Consider the following 22,430-nt stretch of genomic DNA (forward strand, 5'->3'; position numbering starts at 1 on the left):
ATAAAGATACACGTGGGCCTTATTTATCAAAATCCACATTTAAATAAAAAAAAGTCTGACCAAACTAAAATGCACAATTGGACATTATTTATTATTAAAAAACATGATTTAATCAGATCGGGCACAAACTCAATAAAATCAAGCGAATATCTGAATCATACGATTTTTTCGGATTTGTGCCTGAAATCAGATTTTCGGGCTAAATCCATCGCAGACCACAGAAACTTCCAAATAGGATCGGGACCATTCCATTGACTTATATACAACCTCAGCAGGTCTGAGATGGAGGATTTGCGTATTCTGACTTTTTACATCCTCGGGGTATAATAAATCTCTAATCTTCACTAAAAATTTGGATTTTATAGTACAAAACTAACATTTTTCAAGTTTTTTACATTTGAACTTTAATAAATGACCCCCATCATATTAAATAATATGTCTATACACTAAAATTTTTAGATCATGAATGTCTAATCTGTTGCCCTTTAGATTTTGTTATACTATGAAATCCAACAAATACCACAGCAAAAGGGATGTCTAATAGCTGCATCTGCATATCTACCATTTTCTTTGTCAACAAAGGCTCCTTGTGGTGACTCTGGAATGCCTCTCCATACTGTGATCAACTTTGGATAGCCAGGATCCATTGCTCTCATTTCTTCATTGTATCGCCAATACCTACAAAATATAATACAATTATTATCATATATTGTACAATTTATGGGAAAAGGTAGTTATGGCTTGAAATATGACATGAAAAAATAATTTTCGCATATAAATTAAACCATATTTTTATTCCATACCCATATACAATTTTAATGAAACATATTTGGGTCAGGAGGAAGTGTAATGGGGCACACATAGGGGGTACACATAGGGGGTTATTTACTAAACTCCGAATGCAAAAATCACGAAAAATTCGTGTTTTGTTTTTTTTTTTATAAAATCGGACTTTTAAAAAATCACTAATTTTTCAAAATTTATTAAACTCCAAGGATGGAAAAGTCCGAATCAGAAAATCCAGCATCTCAGACCTGTCGAGGTTGCATACAAGTCAATGGGAGAAGTCTCAATGATTTTTTGATGTGCGCTGAGTTTCGTGCAATACCCAGAAGTTTTCGGGTGAAAAATCCTAAAAAAATCGTGAAAATCTGATAAAAAAATCCCCAAAAATCATGAAAATCTGATTTTTTTTATCCCCACAAAGCAAATATTCCGGAAAATGAAATAATAAATAAGCATAAAAAACCAGAGCGGATTTGATCAGAGTTTGTAGCAGAAAATATTGAGATACATTCGGACTTTGATAAATAACCCCGTTAAACTTTCATTGTCCTTTAAATGCTGAGATGAGCTAAGTAATTAGTTTCAAATTTGCTGTCTAATTTATGGTCTATTTCTTTGAATGCCCCCTGGGTTAAATTGCATTAAATACCCACTATCCATTTCTATCAATAAATATATTTAATAATAGTAGTATTAATTAACATTATTAATGAACTTTGAGAACAAAATGGCCAGTGTTTTTGTTTGCTCCACAAAGTGTTTAAAAACAACAAAAAAAGTGTTGAACCGAATGGAGCTGAATCTTTGTTCCCATGTTATTAGAAAAACAAAAAAATGCAGACGAAGGAAGGATTTTGTGTATTCAGTTTGCCAATCGGCGGTAAGAAACAGCGTTTCATGAGTTGATCAAAAAGTTCAACCATTTTTACTGTTCCTGGAGTTTATGTTAATATATAAAATTAACCCAGGTCTACTTGATAAAAGAACCACTGACTTATTTGCTGCAGAAAGTGAGCGTATGATATACAATTCCCTATCTGAGAACCTAGAAGCACATAGCAAACCTGTTTTGTGAAGTTCAGATAAAATTCATTTCTGATGTTCTATTTAATTCCCAGATGGTGAATGAACTGGTTTCAGGACTTCACTAGTTTTCGCTCAGAGATTCTGATTTGTTGGCTGACTTTTAAAGCACTTGGGCAATGTGATACATTTGGAATTGGGACTGGTGCCATGATAGAGAGCCCGTGCAGGGCGTAAATCTTTCATCCCAAAGTGTTGATATAATTGAAGTGATAAACACAAAGAAATGCAGCACGAGACAACTGTAGAACATATACTCTGCAGCGTTGCCTACAGACTGCAAGTGGTGTGTTGTAGTTGTCTAGTCTACCAATACAAAAGCATCCAGAGTAATTGGATTGTGTTTTTGAGATAACCGAAAGCTTTCATATCTAATAAAAAAACAATTTTGCTTAATGTGAGGGAAAATAAATAGTAGTTGGTTAAAACGGACTACAGTAATTTATGGGGGTTATTTACTACTACTTTTTTTTAGTATAAAATCACAAATTTTTCAGAATTTATTAAACCCAGAGGATGGAAAAGTCCGAATCAGAAAATCAGAGTTTTCCAATGAAAGTTCTGAAAAAATTGTGAAAATCGGGTGGAAATTCCAAATGGTTCGTAAAAATTGTATTTTTCGGGAAAGTGTATTAATACATAAGCCAAGAAAAAACTGTGCCGATTTGGTCAGAGTTTTTTTCAGAAAAAAATTGAGACAAATTCGGATTTTGATAAATAACCCCCTATGTGTACCACTATCGCTTCCTTGGAAGTCCGAAATGAATGGTGATAATGCAAACTGCGAGCTCACTCTGCACTGACACTTGACTGCCTCACTCTGGGTCCCCCGATGTTGCACAATAAAGTCCTGGAGGCCTATATATCAACAAACTCACTTTAGTGGTTTTAGAGGTTTTTAAAATCATGACTTAACTCACTTTCTCTGAAACCATGAATGTCATGAAATTTATTAAAACATCCAAACTGAAAAAGCATGAATGGGAAAAGTCACACAATAACTACAACTTTTTTTTTTTTTTCACTGTCGCACAAAAGCCAGCTTCACAAACACCCCAAAACTTCTCCAACCACAAATCTAAGAAAGATCTTCCAGTTGTTAAAGGGACATCTGCCACTGATTTCTAGATGATTCTGACAGGTTTTATCTGGAGTATTTTCATATTTGGAATTATCACAGTTTTGTTTCCAAAGTCCCGTTTTTTGCCCATGCTATTTATTTTTAGATCTTAGAGTCAAAAAGCCAGATCCGAAAAAGTCTCAATTTAATAAATCGTCCCCTTGGGTTAAGCACTGGGTCTGCTGTTATTTCTAGCAGACAAGTTATTTAATGTTTCAAGAATGATAATGTTTTATGATACAGGTAACTTGTAATGGAAGTAAAGAGACAGAATGATCAAAATTCAGTTTTTACTGCTTATTTTCAAGATTTTATGCTTTTTTTCCAGTATTCAGATTTTCAAGATTTATTAGTAGTGATAGGCGAATTTGCACCGTTTCGCCGAAACTTAAAATTCACGAAACGGCGCCGGCATCTCGTTTTTTCGATGATGGCGTTACTTTTTTTTGACGCCGGGGAATTTTCGTGGGCGTTTGGCGAAACGCGCAAATTCACCACAAATTCGCAACTGCTGAATAAATTCGCCCATCACTATTTATTAGGGGTCATTCTTGACATCGGGGAACAAATGCAAGGGCCCTTAGTGAAGGCGTTAAGGCTGTGGGTTGTGTATCCTTCCACTCCTACCTTGTGCCTCAGAATGACAAGCAAGATATAGGAAGTTAGGGGGCAGCAGAGGAAGATGCCTACACGCCTTCCCCTGTCCATTACACTTTAATGGTACTGTGCCTAATGCAGGCAACACTCCATTTAAAGTGCAGTTGTGCAGGTTTGTGCACTCCGAAACTGAGCACAAAGGCCTGTGGCTAAAACTAAAATGCAGTACACAGTGTGGCATGCATGCTGCATTTCAGTTCACAAATGAGACCTATTAATTGCAAAAATTTCAAAAAATTCAAAAAATTACAAAATATTGGCATCGAAAGGCTAGCGAGTTCATGTAGAAGTCAATAGGAGTTAAACTTCCAAATTTAAAATTTTCAAGTCAAATTTTTAATTTCATTGCATTCAGGTTGTGTTTTTACATTTTTAAAGGGCATGTAAAGGCAAAAAAATAAAATCCCATTTTTACTTTCTTTAATGAAAAATAAACCTATCTCCAATATACTTTAATTAAAAAATGTGTACCATTTTTATAAGAAACCTGACTGTATGCAGTGAAATTCTCCCTTCATTTACTGCTGTGGATAGGAATTATTGGTGATGTATTGTAGTCAAAATTAAATCAATAAGGGTTAGGCCACACTGGGCGTTTTGGGGAGATTTGGTCACCTGGCGACTAATCGTTTTGTCTTTGCGGCAACCAATCTCCACAAACGCCTTCCCTCACTCTGCGCCGGCTAAAATGAAAAAACGCCGGCGCTAATCACATGCGGCAAAGTCACTCGAAGTTTCCTTGTGCGTCCCACCTGCGTTTGGTGATTACATACGTCTGTGTGAGTACAGCCCCTTCACAATAATTGACTTTGTCTACTCCTGCGCTTCTCTGTGGCTGAACGGAAGAAAGCGCAACGCAGGGATCCCTAAATGAGCAGATCTTCATCCAATTCTGCTACATGGGAAGTGGGTCAAACTATTTAATCCAGGGACATTAATTGGATCATAATCACACATGAGGAGAGGAACAAAGAGGTCCTCTCCCAATGGGAACTCCATACCTGCCTGTTAGTACTCGACTAAAGCCATACAGGCACTTACAACCCAAACAGTCTACAACAGAGGAGGAACATAAATTATTTTATAATTTCCAAACTGCAGATTCAGAAATGATTTAACTACAGCACCTGGCACCTCACTGGAGCCTTGGGATTTCCTCCTACTTGCACCCTATTCAATTCACCTTTGGCTGCTTTATGTCTGAATCTCTGTATTTTTATTTAAGGCAAAACATAGAAAGTGATTACAATTTGCCAGGGACAGATCTTCAATGCACAATATTATTTTCTAATGCATTTTCTTTTTATCTTTATATACAGGATATTGCTGTCCCATAACTTTATATAAATGGTTCAGTGAAAAGATATTAAAGGAACTGTGACTGTGAATAATATTTTACTGGCCGGTATATTTGTAAGAGAGGTTTGGGAAGGGAAGCATTGTGCACCGGAGATGTGGGCAGGGGAATGTTATGTGCCAGATGGAACTGACAACCAGGAGATATTCACTTTAAAGACTTTACGAAGTAGTTGTTTTGAAGCCTGCATACATTAGGGGTATAAAATGATGTATTACCTTTGCAGACAAAATGAAATAAATGCTATCAATATCATCTCTTTGGCTGAGTGGCTCTGCCCTTCATTGTGTGGCATTTTATTCTGCAGAAGCTTCTATGACATTTTCAGATGACGTTACATTGCCTTTTCATTTGCATTTCAGACAAACCTTGAGTTTCCCAGTCTGACAAGCAGGGAGTAGGCATGAATGGAGAAGGGACTGTTGCCAATGGACGAGGATGTTTAATTTAACAATTGTTAGCGGTGGTGGGTTGCATTTGTACTTTGATCTCCTCCAGACAAAACACAACCTGCTTGAAAGCTAAATACATTTTGGCTGAGATGCAAGTTGCACTTGATTTGAGAGAAACGGAGACCCAAAGTGGAAAATCCCACCGTAAACAAAGCTGCCTCTTTCCGAGGTACTTGGCACAGTATGACATTAAAAAAAATTGCAGAAAAATACAGCGAGGAAATGTTGCTCTATGCGAGCGTGAAGATTTCATTATGTATATTTTGTAGTCTAATAACTGTTAATTCCCTATGCATCTGTTTGTCTTGAGATAATAGAGCAGGCCCTCTGTTGAAGGGAGCGTAATAAATTTCTAGGCTGTCACCAGTATGTGTTTCCCAGTCTCCATTTGTTTGCACATTATACACCGATGACCTTGCAGATACAATATGTTACACTGAGTGAACAGGAAAAATAGGAATGAGGCAAAAATCATTTGAAAACACATTATGGCCGAAGGCAGAATGGGAATATTTAATCCAATTGAAAATGACCTGCGCCTGCCACTTTCTATTGCCACGAGAACCACCTGAAAGCACCAGTTCCGGAGCTGGGTCTCAGGTCAAAAATGCTTTACTGTGTATTTCTAGGGCAAGAAGTTAAGTTGCTAATTAGGAATAATTATTTATAAGAAAAGCATCACTTTTAGCTGTATGTGCAAATACAGTAGCATTGTACAAAATGCTGCTTTTGCTGAAACAGATCCCTGGGCGGTAGGGCTGCTAAGCTGAGGGAGCTCTTTAAATCCTCATGTGCTTCTCTACCGTCTATTTCGGGAAAGAGCATGATTGCTGAGTATGATAATTATAACTGAAGAATGATTATCTCCATCATAATGACTCTTCGAAATGAATCAACAGCCACATGGATGGCTACTTTATATGCCAGTAAATGCTTATTACTTTAGATAGAAATTAAATCCAGGCATCTGTGCAGTGCATGCAACAACTCGATCTAATGAAGGGATTTATCTTTTCCCATATATTTATCTTGGAGTGCTGCATGAAACATTGTGGTACCTGCAAGCTTTGCCAGAAAAAAAGGGACTCTGGGAAGGCAGAAGTGAATTCACCCTTTGTAGCTATAAATGGAGCTCAAAGCAATATGACTTTTATCATTTAATACTTAGGGGTAGTGATGGGTGAAAAATTAGCGAAACGCATTGAAGTCAATGGGCAGCAAAATAATTTTGACGCGCCTATTTTGTCCAAATACATTAAAGTCCATGGGTGTCCAAATAATTTTGACGCGCGTCAATTTTTATGTGCACGACTATTTTGACCCACGCCCAAATTTTTTTGATGTGGCAGATTTTTTACCGGTGAATTTTCAGTTTCGCAAATTTATTCGCAGGCAGTGAAAGGCAGCGCAATTTCACACCTGCTGAATTTATTCGCCCATCACTACTTAGGGGGCCTGTTTATTAACGGATACATGACATAAGCATTGGTGGGTATTTTAATACAACTTCATAGAAAAAAACATCACATTAAATGAAAAATGTTATATTCTTATGGTCATGAAAGACATGACAAGGTAGAAAATGTCTTAATTTTTATTTTGTGCTCCAACGAGGCTGGAACAAGGAATAGGCAGCGTAAGCATATACTTATGGAGTGTTTTACTTGTCTGCCAAAAACGCTGTGACCTCCATCCAATATTACTGTAATAGCTTTGACCACCATTGAGTTTGCTGGATTTGTCATGCCTTTTTTTTGTGCCTGTACCTTGTACAGGTATAGGACCTGTTATCCAGAATGCTCGGGACCTGGGATTTTCAGGATATTTCTGCAAATTGGATCTTCATACCTTAAGTCTACTTAGAAAATCATGTAAACATAAAATAAACCCAATAGGCTGGTTCTGCTTCCAATAAGCATTAATTATATCTTAGTTTGGATCAAGTATAAGGTACTGTTTTATTATTACAGAGAAAAACGAAATATTTTTTAAAAATGGAGTCTATGGGGCAGATTTACTAAAGAGTGAAGTGGCTAACACTAGTGACAATTTGCTAGCATGAGCACCCGCAGGGACATCGCCAATTTACTAACAGGCGCAGGCTCCAATTCACTAGCGAAACACACCGTCACTAGCGATCATTCGCACTCTATCGCCAAGCGGCTTTTCGCTCTGGCGAACGGACGTTGCTCCACAAATTCACCAAAATGCGCATTTTACTGAACGTTACCTCTTTCGCCAGAGTTTTCTCCAGACATTTTATAACATATGGAACATTCATTTTACAGTGGCGTGGGCTCATGTGTAGGGCATTATATTAACCTCTTGTCTTCATTAAGGTTCCCTGAACATAGTATGACACACGTCCATCAAGTTAAACCTTTTAGTTTTTTTTTTTATCTGCCTAACTGCTAGATGATCCAGAGGAAGGCAAAAAAAAAAACCCATCTGCAGCCTCAAAAATTTGCCTCAGAGGGGGGGAAATTCCTTCCTGACTCAGCAATCAGACTAGTCCATGTATCAACTTGTACTATGAGCTATCTTCCATAACCCTGTATTCCCTCACTTGCTAAAAAGCTATCCAACCCCTTCTTAAAGCTATCTAATGTATCAGCTTGTACTACTGATTCAGGGAGAGAATTCCACATCTTCACAGCTCTCACTGTTATATAACCCCTTCCAAATATTTAGGCGGAACCTCTTTTCTTCTAATCGGAATGGGTGACCTTGTGTCAGCTGGAAAGACCTACTGGTAAATAAAGCATTAGAGAGATTATTATACGATCCCCTTATATATTTATACATAGTTATCATATCACCCCTTAAGCGCCTCTTCTCCAGCATGAACATCCCCAATTTGGCTAGTCTTTCCTCATAGTTAAGATTTTCCATACCTTTCACCAGCTTAGTTGCCCTTCTCTGTACCCTCTCTAATACAATAATGTCCTGTTTGAGTGATGGAGACCAAAACTGTACGGCATATTCTAGATGGGGCCTTACAAGTGCTCTATACAGTGGAAGAATGACCCCCTCCTCCCGTGACTCTATGCCCCTTTTAATACAACTCAAGACCTTATTTGCCCTTGATGCTGCTGACTGGCATTGCTTGCTACAGCCAAGTTTATCATCTACAAGGACTCCAAGGTCCTTTTCCATAATGTATTTGCCTAGTGCAGTCCCATTAAGGGTATAAGTGGCTTGGATATTTTTACATCCCAGGTGCATGACTTTACATTTATCAACATTGAATCTCATTTGCCACTTAGCTGCCCAGATTGCCAGTTTATCAAGATCATGTTGCAAGGATGCCACATCCTGGATGGAATTAATTGGGCTGGATAATTTTGTGTCATCTGCAAACACTGATACATTACTTACAAAACCCTCCCCTAAGTCATTAATGAACAAGTTAAATAAAAATGGACCCAATACCGAGCCCTGAGGGACCCCACTAAGAACCTTACTCCAAGTAGAGAATGACCCATTAACAACCACCCTCTGTACCCGATCCTGTAGCCAGTTTCCTATCCATGTGCAAAAGTCTTCATTAAGCCCAACAGACCTTAGTTTAGAAAGCAGTCGTTTGTGGGGCACAGTATTAAACGCTTTGGCAAAATCTAAATAGATCACATCTACTGCCCCCACTGTCCAGCATCTTACTTACCTCATCATAAAAAGCAAAATTTGTCTGACATGACCTATCCTTCATAAAGCCATTGACTAGGACAAAATTTTGAATGTGATCCCTTAACAAGCCTTCAAATAATTTGCCCACCACAGATGTCAAGCTTACTGGGCTATAATTGCCAGGCTGAGATCGTAATCCCTTTTTCAATATTGGAATAACATCAGCTTTTCTCCAATCCATAGGCACCATACCAGATGAAAGTGAATCTGAGAAAATCAGAAATAAGGGCTGGTCTAAAACTGAACTAAGCTCTCTTAGAACCCTGGGGTATATGCCATCAGGCCCTGGAGCCTTGTTTACATAAATTTTTATTAAAGCTTTATGAATCATATCCTGAGTCAGCCATTGACTAGATTGAGCTGAGCCATTAGTGCAGCTATAAAGTGAGCCTGGGAACTCAGACTCCTCTATTGTATACACTGATGAAAAGAACTGATTTAGCACATTTGTTTTTCTGTATCTGTTACAACCATACTGGTACCGTTATTTAATGGAGCAAGACTCTCAACCTGCATCTTTTTACTATTAATATATTTAAAAAACCTTTTAGGGTTAGTTTTCACCTCCACCGCAATTAACTCTTCATTTCCTTTCTTTGCCTTCTGGATTTCCGATTTACTACATTTATTACAGTGTTTATATTCATTAAATGCAGCTTCTGTCCCAACAGATTTGTAGTTTTTAAATGCCTTTCTCTTCTTTCCTATTAACTTCTTTACTTCTGTATTAAGCCACACAGGATGATTCTTAGAGCTTCTACATTTACTCCTTAAGGGAATAAATTGAGAACAGTAATGATTTAATATCATTTTAAATGACAACCATTTCTGTTCTGTGTTTTTAGCTGAAAACTTAATGCCCCGATCAATACTTTGTAGGGCAGCCCTCAAGGCACTAAAATTAGCTTTTCCAAAATTCATGGTTTTTGTTGCCCTAGTATATATTTGTTTTTTGTACCAGACATGACCTAAGTGCAAGATCACTAGCGAATTTTCATAAGGCACAAATGAACGCTAGAGCATCTTCACTATAAAATGCTTGCACTGCCAAATTAACGCTAGCGAAATGTCGCCAATGTTCAGTGCCCATGGGGTAACTTCGCATATTAGTGATTTAGCATAGTGGTAGCGAATTTGCACCATGGCGAAGTGTGCGAAGCAGTCACTGGCAACAATTCGCCCTTTAGTAAATCTGCCCCTATGGGAGACAGCCTTTTCATAATTCTGAGCTTTCTGGATAATGGGTTTCTGGATAATGGATCCCATAACTGTACCAAGGTGTCTATATAAGCAGGAAAAAAAACCTATACATTTTTAATGCCAAGTCAAAGCCAGTTTGGAGACCAGAGAGTGGACCAGTGAAGTCAGGCTCCCTCTATTTAGTTGCAGCTACTACAGGAGGTACATAACAGTGAACAAGAGGAAAGGACTGAACCCCAAATGACTTCTGAAATACTACCAGCATGCTCTCAGACTTTCATTTGTAATTTCATTTTTCATAAATATGTACTATAATGTATCAGGCATTCGCAGATTCACTTTCAGAACCTACATCTTATCAGCCAATGTCAATGTACTGGAAAAACTATTTTGGACAGAAATTATGTCATTAATTTAAAGAAAAAAAACCTTGAGCATATGAGGAAAAACCATCCATGCACATCAAAATGCTTCCAAATGCAATCCCACAGTTTAAATATAATTACATATACTGCTTTCAGCTACATTGGCTATTTCACCTGCAGCTAAGTCCATGATAACATTTGCTTCCATCTGTGAAACTTCACTGAGAAATCGAATGACTGAAGCTACTGAAAATTCCTGATGGCATAATATACTTTCTCTCATTAAACACCTACTCGGTTCCAAGTCCCGGACACACTCGCAGCCTGTACAACACAATGACATTTTTCCCCACTCACCGGTCTCCTTTGAAGAAGTAGGTTTTCCCAACATCTTCCCACCAAACAGCCGTATCAATGCCATGAGGTGGAATGCCATGTCCTAAATGCATCAGATCATAAGGGTAGCCAGGTTGAAGTGTTGTATCTTTAAAAACCCAGTATTTATTACCTGAAATAAAAAGATCACAAATACTTGTAATTGAGTCTAGAGGTCTAAAAAGGCAATTACCATTTTGGCTAACAAAATCCTATGCACGTTTTCATTGTAGATCAATGAGCAAAATGTTCTCATTTTTTTCAGATTGTTCGCAGGAAATACGTTTTTTTTCAATTGCTTTCAGCATTTTATTTCTCTTAATTTTTCCAAAATTTAAGCTTAAGGGATAAGTAAACCTTTAAAATAAGTGAATGTAAAACTGACGAGTGGGCTATTCTAAGCACTTTTGTTATTTAAATTCATTGTTTATTTTATTTTTATTCCAAGATATTAAGGGATGCATGTACTGTTAATATGAATGAATTGTATTAGGAGAAAGAAAGATGCTGCTCTGATGTTCTTCTGCTTAGGAAATAAATTAGAAACCTTTCTCAAATCTTTCCTAAGCAGAAGAACATCAGAGCAGTCTCTTTCTTTCTCCTGACAACTTCCTTGACTACTTGGTGGTCAGACTGGTGGGAAAATGACCAACAGGTTGCAGTTGCACCATCAACTTGACGACCTGGTTGAGAAGTTTCTACAGAGGGGCTAGAAACAACATGATCTTCTAATCTGTAAACAGAAAGCCTTAACCCACACCCAAGACAAACTGCTTGTGGCAACAGATCCGGGGTCACCCACTCGGCAAACGGATAGGATGTGCCATACATAGCCATTGGTCAGTATTGGAGAGGGACACCACTCTACCATCCTCCTTTAGGACACATCCAGGATTGCCTACAGAAAGGGCAGGAACTTACGTGACCTACTGGTGAAGACTGATCCGAAACATTACTACCTCTCAGAACCAACCACTTCGTGGCTCAATCCACTGATGAAAAGATGCTACAAATGTCCCTCATGCCCCAACTGTGATAACATGATTTCTGGTGCAACTTTTAACCACCCCCATACAGGGAAAACTATTGAAATTAATTACGGATTGTCATGCACCTCCAGATTCCTGATCTACTTCATCAGAAGCCCATGTGGACTTGTGTATGTTGGAAAAACCATCACCACCTTCAGAGAACGGATGGCCAACCATAGATCATCCATCAGGGCGGCATTGGAGACCAGGAAGGCAGATGCACCTGTTGCCCTCCTAAAACATTCCCTATCGAGTCTGCGTTGTATGCTGATAGATCAGGTTCCTCCACCGATACGAGGTGATAATAGAGAGCGTATGTTACTCTAATTGGAGCTGCGCTGAATACATAGACTTAACACAATTAGTCCATATGGACTCAACAAACTGGTATCTTACTTGGCTTTTATATTCAAGTAACTGATGTGACTTTTTTGGGATATTCTACTGTATATACATTGGGAATATCCCTCACAGATGTCCTGGACACATATTGAATAAAGTGAAATAGGACCTTTAAAAGGAATTGTTCAGTGTAAAAATAAAAACTGGATAAATAGATATGCTGTGCAAAATAAAAAATGTTTCTAATATAGTTAGTTAGCCAAAAATGTAATGTATAAAGGCTGGAGTGACTGGATGTGTAACATAATAGCCAGAACACTACTTTCTGCTTTGCAGCTCTCTTGGTTTACACTGACTGGTTACCCTGGTTACCAGGCAGTAACCAATCAGAGACTTGAGGGGGGACATATCTGTTGCTTTTGAATCTGCGCTGAATGCTGAGGATCAATTGCAAACTCACTGAACAGTTATGTCCCATGTGGTCCCCCTTCAAGTCGCTGACTAACTCAGAGTTAGAGAGCTGAAAAGTAGGACGTAGTGTTCTGGCTATTATGTTAGACATCCAGTCACTCCAGCCTTTATACATTACATTTTTGGCTAACTAACTATATGAGAAACATTTTTTATTTTGCACAGCCTATCTATTTACACAGTTTTTATTTTCACACTGAACTGTTCCTTTAATTGACCAGGTTGTATTGGTGTAGATACTTGATGCTTTTATCTATACCCTTATCCACATGGATTGGCTGGTCTGTAGTGACTGGTAGTAATCTTGCAGAGACTCGAGTTAACATTAATAACTTATGACATACTACTATATTCAATCCTGGCACATCGTTATTTCCACTGACACTTTTTTCTCTCCTCCTCCCCCCTACGATACTCACCTTTTACTATCCCACAGGTTGGTTATATAAACCCATTTTTACTTTGGTTGTCTGTTTTTCCATATTTTTTCTGTCTTTTCTACTTTAATCTATCTTTTTTGGCCTCCTGTGCGATCTAGTACCATGTACCCTTAACTTTATTAACCTGCATAAGTTTGGACACAGGTGTCTGGAGCAAGTGGATTCCTTATAACGTTTATTAATTTTTAAAAAAAAACTTTACATTTTTTATCTTTATTCATTTCCCCACATTTAAAGGGTGCAATTTGGGAAAAACCTGTTGCCCAATGGTCCCCCTGAATGCTCAGGGGGTGCCCAGTGGCACTTGATTCAACCAGTACCCGGGGGATATATGCACGATTTTTGAGTACTCCACTGCCCCCAAGTCTAGTCCATAGCGCTGCACACAATTGAGTGCAGCCAAATCCTGAACAAATGAGCGACACACGGGAAGGGAGGAGTTCCCTTTACAACATTGGCACCTGCACAAGGGCATACCGGAACGGCTTAGGATAGCCGCACTTACTCTCCTGGCGAACCGGTTGGTGTATGACTCGACCGCTCAAGCAGGTAACCGCCTACGTTACTTATTCTGCTGATTTCACAGCACCATACGCTTATTTTCCCTTGACACTTGCTGCACAATCCGACAACCGGCTAACCATTACGGGTAGTTGCAGATCTTTATTTTACTTTATAAGTTACGATACTCACACGGTCTCCTCACATGGATGTTTATTCTTGGGGCTGGTTGGGCACACACCTTACTCTCTAGCGACTATGATCACCGCATACTGCTACAATTATGTGATAATTTGTATAAGGATCAATGATTATTTAGCTCGTTTTGTAACATTGTTATATTGTACACTTCAGTTAACTTCCACATTAGAAGGAGTGTATTGTAGAACTAGACTATGTATACACACTGCTTACGTCACTTTTTTCCTGCACGTCATTTATGTGTATTTAAGATGGTGTCTGTTTGTGGTAGCATTTGGAAAAAGGCTGAAACGTTAGATGCGCCTCTGAGGGTGTTGGTAATACATTATTTTCATTTTTTCACATTAAGTCCTATGAGTGTGACTTCCTTCAGCAACTATTACTACTGTCAACGAGGTTCACACCCAGGCAGAATACACAGCGATGTCAAGCGTGCTGGTAGCTAGTTTACTATAGGTGGTGCACCCCCGCTTAATGTTTTCAAAAATTAGTGGTGAACACAACTTTCCCTTGTTTGTTATAGTTATACAGGAGCAGTGACCAGCTCCATGTTGTAGCTCCCACCCTTCCCAACTATAGTCAGGTGATCCCACTGGTGTCTAATAAAAGGGCAGCCAAGTTTGGGAGTTTTACTTTGAAAGCAGCTAGTAAGTTGCAGGTAAAACTTAGTCCCTTTGTAAAATGTATAATGAAGCAATAGAATCCTTAACGAATCAGATGCAAGTTTAGTGAGTGTAGAAACTGGCCACACTGGAGATGACTTTGACGTAGTTGGCCATCTTAAATATATTGCAATATATGGACAAACAATCCCTGTTTTGTTTGAAGGGTAAGGCATTCTTGGCAGCTTAAGGCACAAAATGTTTCTATGTCCTTAATATATAGATACTGGGTTGAGTGCAGAGGACCTCTTGTATTTGTATATATATATATATATATATATATGCTACCAACTGCAGCAGGGATTTTAGCAGCAGCGTTATGGGTTAACCAATGCTAAATTAGTAGAAAAAAGGGCAAGCCGCCATCCACAGAACATTTACAAATCGGAAATTGTTGCCTGGCAGTGTCATTACTTTGATTTTATTATGGTCTGTCATTTCATACAGTATGTAAATGAGGGCTGTTGTTCAGAGCACAACATACAGTGTTACTCATTCGACAAATGTCACCTCTAATTGGGAACAAAAAGATAATGCCATTTTAAATTAGAAAGGCTATATTTCCTACAAGCAAAACTACAGGAATGCCTACCCATAGGGGTGTTATTGAATGCCTCTGAAAGTCAGACATGTCTTTTTTAACATTTATTGCCTTACTGTGGCTTTATTTTATTTTTTGTTTGCTGGTAACATATAAAATCGTGGCTGGTGCTACAAGCGGTATCCCTTTGGGTTATTTGTGAGCAAAGCAATAAGGAATTTAAATACATGTATGGGACCTGTTATCCAGAATGCTCGGGACCTGGAGTTTTCCGGATAAGTTGTCTTTCCATAATTTGGATCTTCATACCTTATATCTACTAAAAAAACATTTAAAGATTAATTGAACCCAGTAGGATTGTTTTGCCTCCAGTAAGGATCAATTATATCTTAGTTGGAAACAAGTACAAAGTATTGTTTTATTACTACAGAGAAAAAGGTAATTGTTTTTAAAAATTTAAATTATTTGATTAAAATGGACATGGTGGGACATGACCTTCCTGTAATTCAGAGCTTTTTCGGTAATGGGTTTCTGGTTGATGGAATTTAGTCAAGGCAACATTATACCCAAACCTTTTTGTGAATAACATTGATTATATTATATTATAGAAGCACTTGGGGGGGGGGGTAGCTATAGTTTAAGGGGGTTATTTACTAAACTCTGAATGCCAAAAACTGCTTTTTTTTGTGGAAAAAAAAATTACAAATTTTTCGAAATTTATTAAACCCAGAGGATGGAAAAAGTCAGAATCTGAAAATTTGCCATCTCCGACCTGCCAAGGTTGCATATAAGTCAATGGTAGAAGTCAAAAAGATTTTTTGACAAGCACTGCGTATCTTGACAGCGCTATATAAATAAATGATGATGATGATGACCTGTGCTGCGTTTTGTGCAATAATCCGAAGTTTTCGGGGGGTTTTGGGTAAAAATTCCGGTGAAAATTTGAAGCGTTTTCAGGAGGATATGCATATTTTTCATGGTTTTATAAAAATTTTTCCTGCAAGCAAAATTTTCCGGAAAGTGCATTAATAAATAACCCGAAAAAACCCAGTGCAAATTTTGTCGGAGTTTTTTTCAGGAAATATTGAGATAAATTTGGACTTTGATAAATAACCCCCTAAAAGTGTTTATTATTTATGAATTATTTTACAAAGCCTGTTATGTAAGGCAAACCCCTCACCCATCTCTTACTGAACCCAATACATTTGTTTTCTTGCAGTAAACTTAAGTCTGATTCCAGGCTGTGTATTTCTCCTCTCATCAATAGCTTCATTCCTTTCTTTACATACTCAGCATTAAACATAATATTCAGGTGAATATTGCCATCATTCAGCCTGTGGCCAATAGACTAGACTGGGTGGGACTGGCCTCGCAAGGACACCATCATTATTTCTTTCATTTAAGCCACTGTCTGGCTTTGAAGTTGTTGACAGATTATTCCCTCAGGAAAAGGTATTGATTTTCCATCACAGTTGAAAAAGTCTGATTGACTTAAATGGAACCACAAAGGAGTGTTGAAATCTTTGGATCATAGATCTTCAGTTGCCATTGGCTGTTACAATGAAGAAGATCATCAGAAAAATTTTAATTTTAATTTACTATTGTCAGATCCTAGGCTTCTTATTTTCTGGTGGTTGGGGTCAAGGCAATTTTAAACATTATTTAAAACTTTGAATGCAAACAAGCATTTTAAAGTCAAAGGGGTATATTTAAGTTAGAGATCACACAGTCCTCTAGAGTGAAATTCCGCCTCTCTCCATTCATTTCTATGGGATTTTTAAAGACGTATTTATGGAAGGGTGAAAGTTCATCCTTTGATAAATATGCCTTTATTGGAGAGGCATAATGCCCCGGGACCTGCACTAGGAACTAGCGTTTTATGTTACTCTTATGATTAGCAACTGACTCATAGAAAATGACAAACAAGATACCGTGGGGCAAATTCACTAAGCGCCGAACGCTAGCGTTACTTCGTTGGCGTTTGGCATTTTCGTTACTGCGCAAATTCACTAACGAACGCTGACGTAGATTCGCTAGTGTTACTTCGCACCCTTACGCCTGGCGAATTATCGCTACGGACGTAACTACGCAAATTCACTAAAGCGCAGTGTACTAACCGCTACCTTTTACGCTAGACTTCCTTCGCCACCTCAGACCAGGCGAAGCGCAATAGAGTAGATGGGGATTGCTTCAAAAAAAGTCAAAATTTTTTCTAAGTCCCAAAAAACGCTGGCGTGTTTTCTACATTATGGGTGATAGGCTGAAAAAGATCGTAAATTATTTTGGGGCTCCCCTCCTTCCCCCCTACATTTCCTGACTCATGGCAATTTACCTAGACAGTGGGCACATGTGTAGGGCAAAATAAAATTTTTATTTGATGTTTTGAAGGTTTTCTAGGCATTTGTAGTGCTGATACGTATTCCTCCATTGAAATTTGAATTTGGCGCCGTATGCAAATTAACCATCGCTAGCGTAACTTCGCTTAGCGAATCAACGCTAGCGCAACTTCGCAACCTTATGCTACCCCTGAGCGCAACTTCGGATTTTAGTGGATTTGCGAAGCGCTGGCGAAACTACGCCTGGCGAAGTGTGGCGAAGTGCGGCGAAGTTATGCCTGGCGCAACTACGAATCTTAGTGAATTTGCCCCCTTGTGAGCTGATGATTGGAAAGCTGTATGGCAGCCACATAAACAAATGCATGTTGGTTGAGGAAGATGTTGTCAACGTTCGAGGTGAATTTTCGAATAAAAAAAAAAATTCAATTTCAAGCTTTTATTGTGTATTTCGACTTGGGAATAGACTAAATTCGATTTGAATTTGAAAAAAAATCGAAAATTCAAATATCGAAATTTATCATGTAAAATTCGACTTCGACCATTCCCCATCTAAAACCTGCCGAATTGCTGTTTAAGCCTATGGGGGACCTCCTAGAACCTATCAAAGTTTGAAAAATCAGTTTTTTTGGGGAAAAACGCTCAATCGAATTTGATCAAATGTGCTATTCCTTCGATTCGTACGATTCAAATTCAGCCAAATACGGTCCTATTCGATCGAAAACTGACCTATTCGACCAACAAAAAACTTCGACTGGTCTTTTTGAATTTCAAAGTTTTTTCAATTCGAAATTCGACCCTTGATAAATATGCCCCTAACTATCTAAAATGATAGGCGAGCCTAAAATGGAAAAATCTCAGACCTGCAAACAGTGAATAGCTTGGCAGAAAGAATGGCAAGTGATCGAAGGCAGAAAATACAGTAACAAAGGGCTTGCACTTTGTCAGGAGGGAAAAATATGACATCTTACCTTTAAAAAAGACAAAGTTTCCCTCGCCGTTCTCATACACTGCATCAATGCCAGGAGGCAGCCCCCTCCAGAAATAGGTTATCTGCATGGGGTAGCCGTCCATAACCTTGTTGTTTCTTACACGCCAGAACCACTGATCCTATTATATGAAACAATAAAAATAAATAGGTAAATATATAATACAGGTATGGGATCTGTTATCCAGAAACCAGTTATCCAGAAAGCTTTGAATTACAGAAAGTCCATCTCTCACAGGCTCCATTGTAATTAAATAGTGAAAATGTAAAAAAATGATTTGCTTTTTCACTGTAATAATAAAACAAAGATAAAATGACTCCTAATTGGAAGCAAAACCAGCCTATTGGGTTTATTTAATGTTTACATGATTTCCTAGTAGACTTAAGGTACGAAGATCCAAATTATGGAAAGATCTGTTTTCTGGAAAACCCCAGGTCCCGAGCATTCTGGCCAACAGGTCTCATACTTGTTGGTTTTAACCTTCTATCTGGAATTGCACAACAATGCATCTAGTTTGGATATGCACAACAGTCATTCAGTTGTTCAGTATACAGTCGTCTTCATTTTCTGTAGTGAATGGAGAAAAACCCTTAAATCAAAGGTCTCCAAACTGTGGAAGTGGTGTGTTTGGAGCAGGGACATGGGGTTTAAACTAAATGCCACTTGGGATGAGAACTGGCGGATGTCTAATTCCTATTCTAGGTATACTTAAAAGTCCATAAAATAACTTAAATGAGATTGGGAATATTATGTTAAGAGATTTAAATCAATTGGGAACAAAAGATGTTCAATCATATTGAACAGAAGGTTCACATATTGCTATAATGAGTATTTTATATTCTTCTGCTTATATAACAAATATATAACAATATATAGTGAATAAAGTATCCCCTCTTGTAAAATATAAGGATATTATAAGTTACCGAGGAGTTTCATGACCATATAAAAACACGAGGCTGAAGGCCGAGTGTTTATATACAGGGCATGGAACTCCGAGGTAACTTCTAATATCCTCATATTTTACAACTGGGGGTACTTTATTAATTATAATACACAAATTTTAGTGAGTCATGTGACAGAAATGACATCACTACTCACCGTTTATAACTGATGACATCACTACTCACCGTTTATAAGGATATCATTTACAAGATATTTATGGCTTTTGTGTATTATAAAGAAAATTATATATATATTGTTTGTTAAACTGACTGCTTTATACTAATGTCTTTGGCCTGATTTGTCAGATTTGACTCCATTTTGTCGTGTCACCAGCAGAAATGTTGAGAGAGAGCGCAGGTCAGATGCTACAGGTTAACATTTGGACTCTCCTGATCTTTACCTTGTCTTGGCTAAACCGTGCAGCTTCAAGGGAAACGCATAAGGTCACTTTTCCTGTTTTATAAACTACAGGAATAAAAAGGTCATTGATTCAACAATAAAAGGAAGTGGTCGGTGGAAGGGAGAGACAAACAAACTAAATGACATCCTTTAAGTAGGAGGAAAAAAAAAAGATGCATGACGCTCTTTGTATAACATTTCGTTACTTCAAAATGAGCATTTCAGTCAAAAGGGAACGACTTGGAAAATATATTATTTCTGACCACTGAATCTTTTCCTAAGTCTTGAGATCAGATAAGCATATGGTTCAACGTATTAAACTAAGGAACTAAATAAATGGAAAAAACCCCAAAAACTAACAGAAACAAAAAATAAAACAAAAAGGTAGCAGAGATGTAAAAAGTTTAACTATGACATGGTGATCAAAAATCTTGGAGAGCCCTGCCCAGTTTTTCTAATTTGGAAAACAGGGCAGGCAGTTTTGACTCAGGCAGCCCTTTTGATAATGGATTAAAAACTGACAGATGGCAATCCTTATGTGGCCTCAAGTGTCGTTGCTCTAAAATGGATGCAATTGTCATGTGAATGACTATTCATTATTAGTTACTTGCGTCCACGCACACTCCTTGCACTTCTATCTAAAGGGTCATTTACAACAGCAAGTGCAATGTACAAGTTTGGACACAAATCTGCATATTTTCTCCAGAATTCCTGCATTATTGCTACCGCCCAGAGGGTTGCGCTGCCGCAATTGCTCCCCATGCATCAACATGGAAAGAAATTCATCTGTGTGTGTGTGTGGCAGCAACTCGGATGCATGTTTTGAGCAATATTTTCAGATTGGGGATTGTGCCACTCAGCATTAAATTGATGTTTGCATGTGATTCATTAGCCAATGATTAAGTGCCCACCGGCATGAAATGCGTACGGCTATGTATTTATCTATTTTGTGGCCTAAATAAAGTTCTCAGTTCTTTTACAAGCCTGTTTGTAGGATCCTTGAGTGCCTGCCATTTTTCTTCTTTGGGTACCTCCACCTTGAGCCGTAAGTCTGGGGCATGAGTACCCAGGCCCCACATATTACTGGTGAGCTAATATATTTTTTTTACATTGGGACCTTCTTTATAAATGTATGCACAGGGTCTGATTGGGCTGGTAGGACGCCGAGAAAAAAACTGGTGGGCCCCGGCCCTCATGGGCCCCCAGTGGCCCAGACCCTCTCCTCGGTTGGCTGGGCCATAAAAAGTACCTAAATGTAGGCCATCAAGCGCTGGTGTTCGTTTATGCACGCCAGCATTCACACACGCACACCGTGCCGGCGTTCATGAATGCGCACTGCAGGGTCCCCCGGATGTTGGCGCCCAGTGGGCCCCCAATCGTCCAGTCCAACCTTGTGTTTGCAAATCTGTTCTGCCTACTATTGCAGTCTGTTGTGTGAACCCTGACATTATCCCTGCAGTCAGAGTGGTGGTAGCTCCAGGGCTCCCTTCCATCAACAGACACCCTTGCACGGAGTTGCTCACAAATAGGTACACGGTGGCTGCTATTGGCTATCACATTATTGGAGCTCAGCTGTTGATCTCACAGTATTACACTGGCTTATGAGTGATTTAAAGAGAACATATATACATACATCCATACTGTAGATGCTTAATAAGCCATCTCTACATATTGGTTTCCATGTTGTTTTCTAAAAATTGTTTTCCTAGTGTGCTTCCTCAACCCAACTCTGTTTTTTGTGCAAATCACCAAACCATGCTGTGTGTCAGAGGTGTTTTGCAAATTGCCATCTTGTGTTGGAATCAGCCAGTCAGAGCAGAGGAAATCTGTAAGTGACTCACAGCATCATTGTATGTATTGGAAAAAAAAGGTTAGGTTGAGGGACTCGCAGACACATTTTTAAATATAAAAACAAATGTTAGAATAAAATAACACAGACTCTCTGAAGCAGGCATATTAAAAATTTACTACAAAAGATTAATGAATGATTTATGATAGCGACAGTTCCCTTTTAATAATACAAGATAATGCCCTTTTCAGAATAAATAGCAGCAAGCTCCATATAGATATATATATATATATATATATATATATATATATATATAAAAAAAATGTGTTATTTATCTAATGCTTTTCCCCTTAAGGTTCTAAAGAACCGTGCTGCAGTGAAGACCGCTGCCCAGTTTAACTGCAAACAGCTCATTGTATTTACTCTTCTAGGAAAAACTTTAGTTTAGTGCGGCGACCATTAGCAGCCAAGGAGACTGTTTTTGTTATTCTAACTACATTAGTAATGGTATTTAAAACACAACAGGGCAACATTAAACAAACAAACAAAAACCTATGGTTCTATATGGTGTTGCCCCTTTACACCAGGTCAATTACACCCGTGATTAAAGGACACACAGAGGTTTTTAACAACCCTTTAGCCATTATTGTACTTGAAAGGGCACATTAATTGCAAAAAGCTTCCTCAACAGTGTGTCCATACCTCCC

General features: G+C 38.3%; 1 protein-coding gene across 2 annotated transcripts in view; it reads right to left on the reverse strand.

The window, feature by feature from the left end:
- mmp16.S (matrix metallopeptidase 16 S homeolog) overlaps nucleotides 1-22,430 on the reverse strand; it is a 160,071-nt gene that overhangs the window by 2,364 nt on the left and 135,277 nt on the right. For both annotated transcript variants that reach the window (XM_018223848.2, XM_018223849.2), the window contains 3 exons: nucleotides 18,576-18,714; nucleotides 11,065-11,215; nucleotides 563-678 (listed from right to left, as the gene is read on the reverse strand). In XM_018223848.2, coding sequence (XP_018079337.1) covers nucleotides 563-678; nucleotides 11,065-11,215; nucleotides 18,576-18,714 — 406 coding nt within the window. The remainder of the gene's footprint in view (nucleotides 1-562; nucleotides 679-11,064; nucleotides 11,216-18,575; nucleotides 18,715-22,430) is intronic.

This window comes from Xenopus laevis, chromosome 6S (assembly GCF_017654675.1).
Source record: "Xenopus laevis strain J_2021 chromosome 6S, Xenopus_laevis_v10.1, whole genome shotgun sequence".
Classification (NCBI taxonomy): Eukaryota; Metazoa; Chordata; class Amphibia; order Anura; family Pipidae; genus Xenopus; species Xenopus laevis.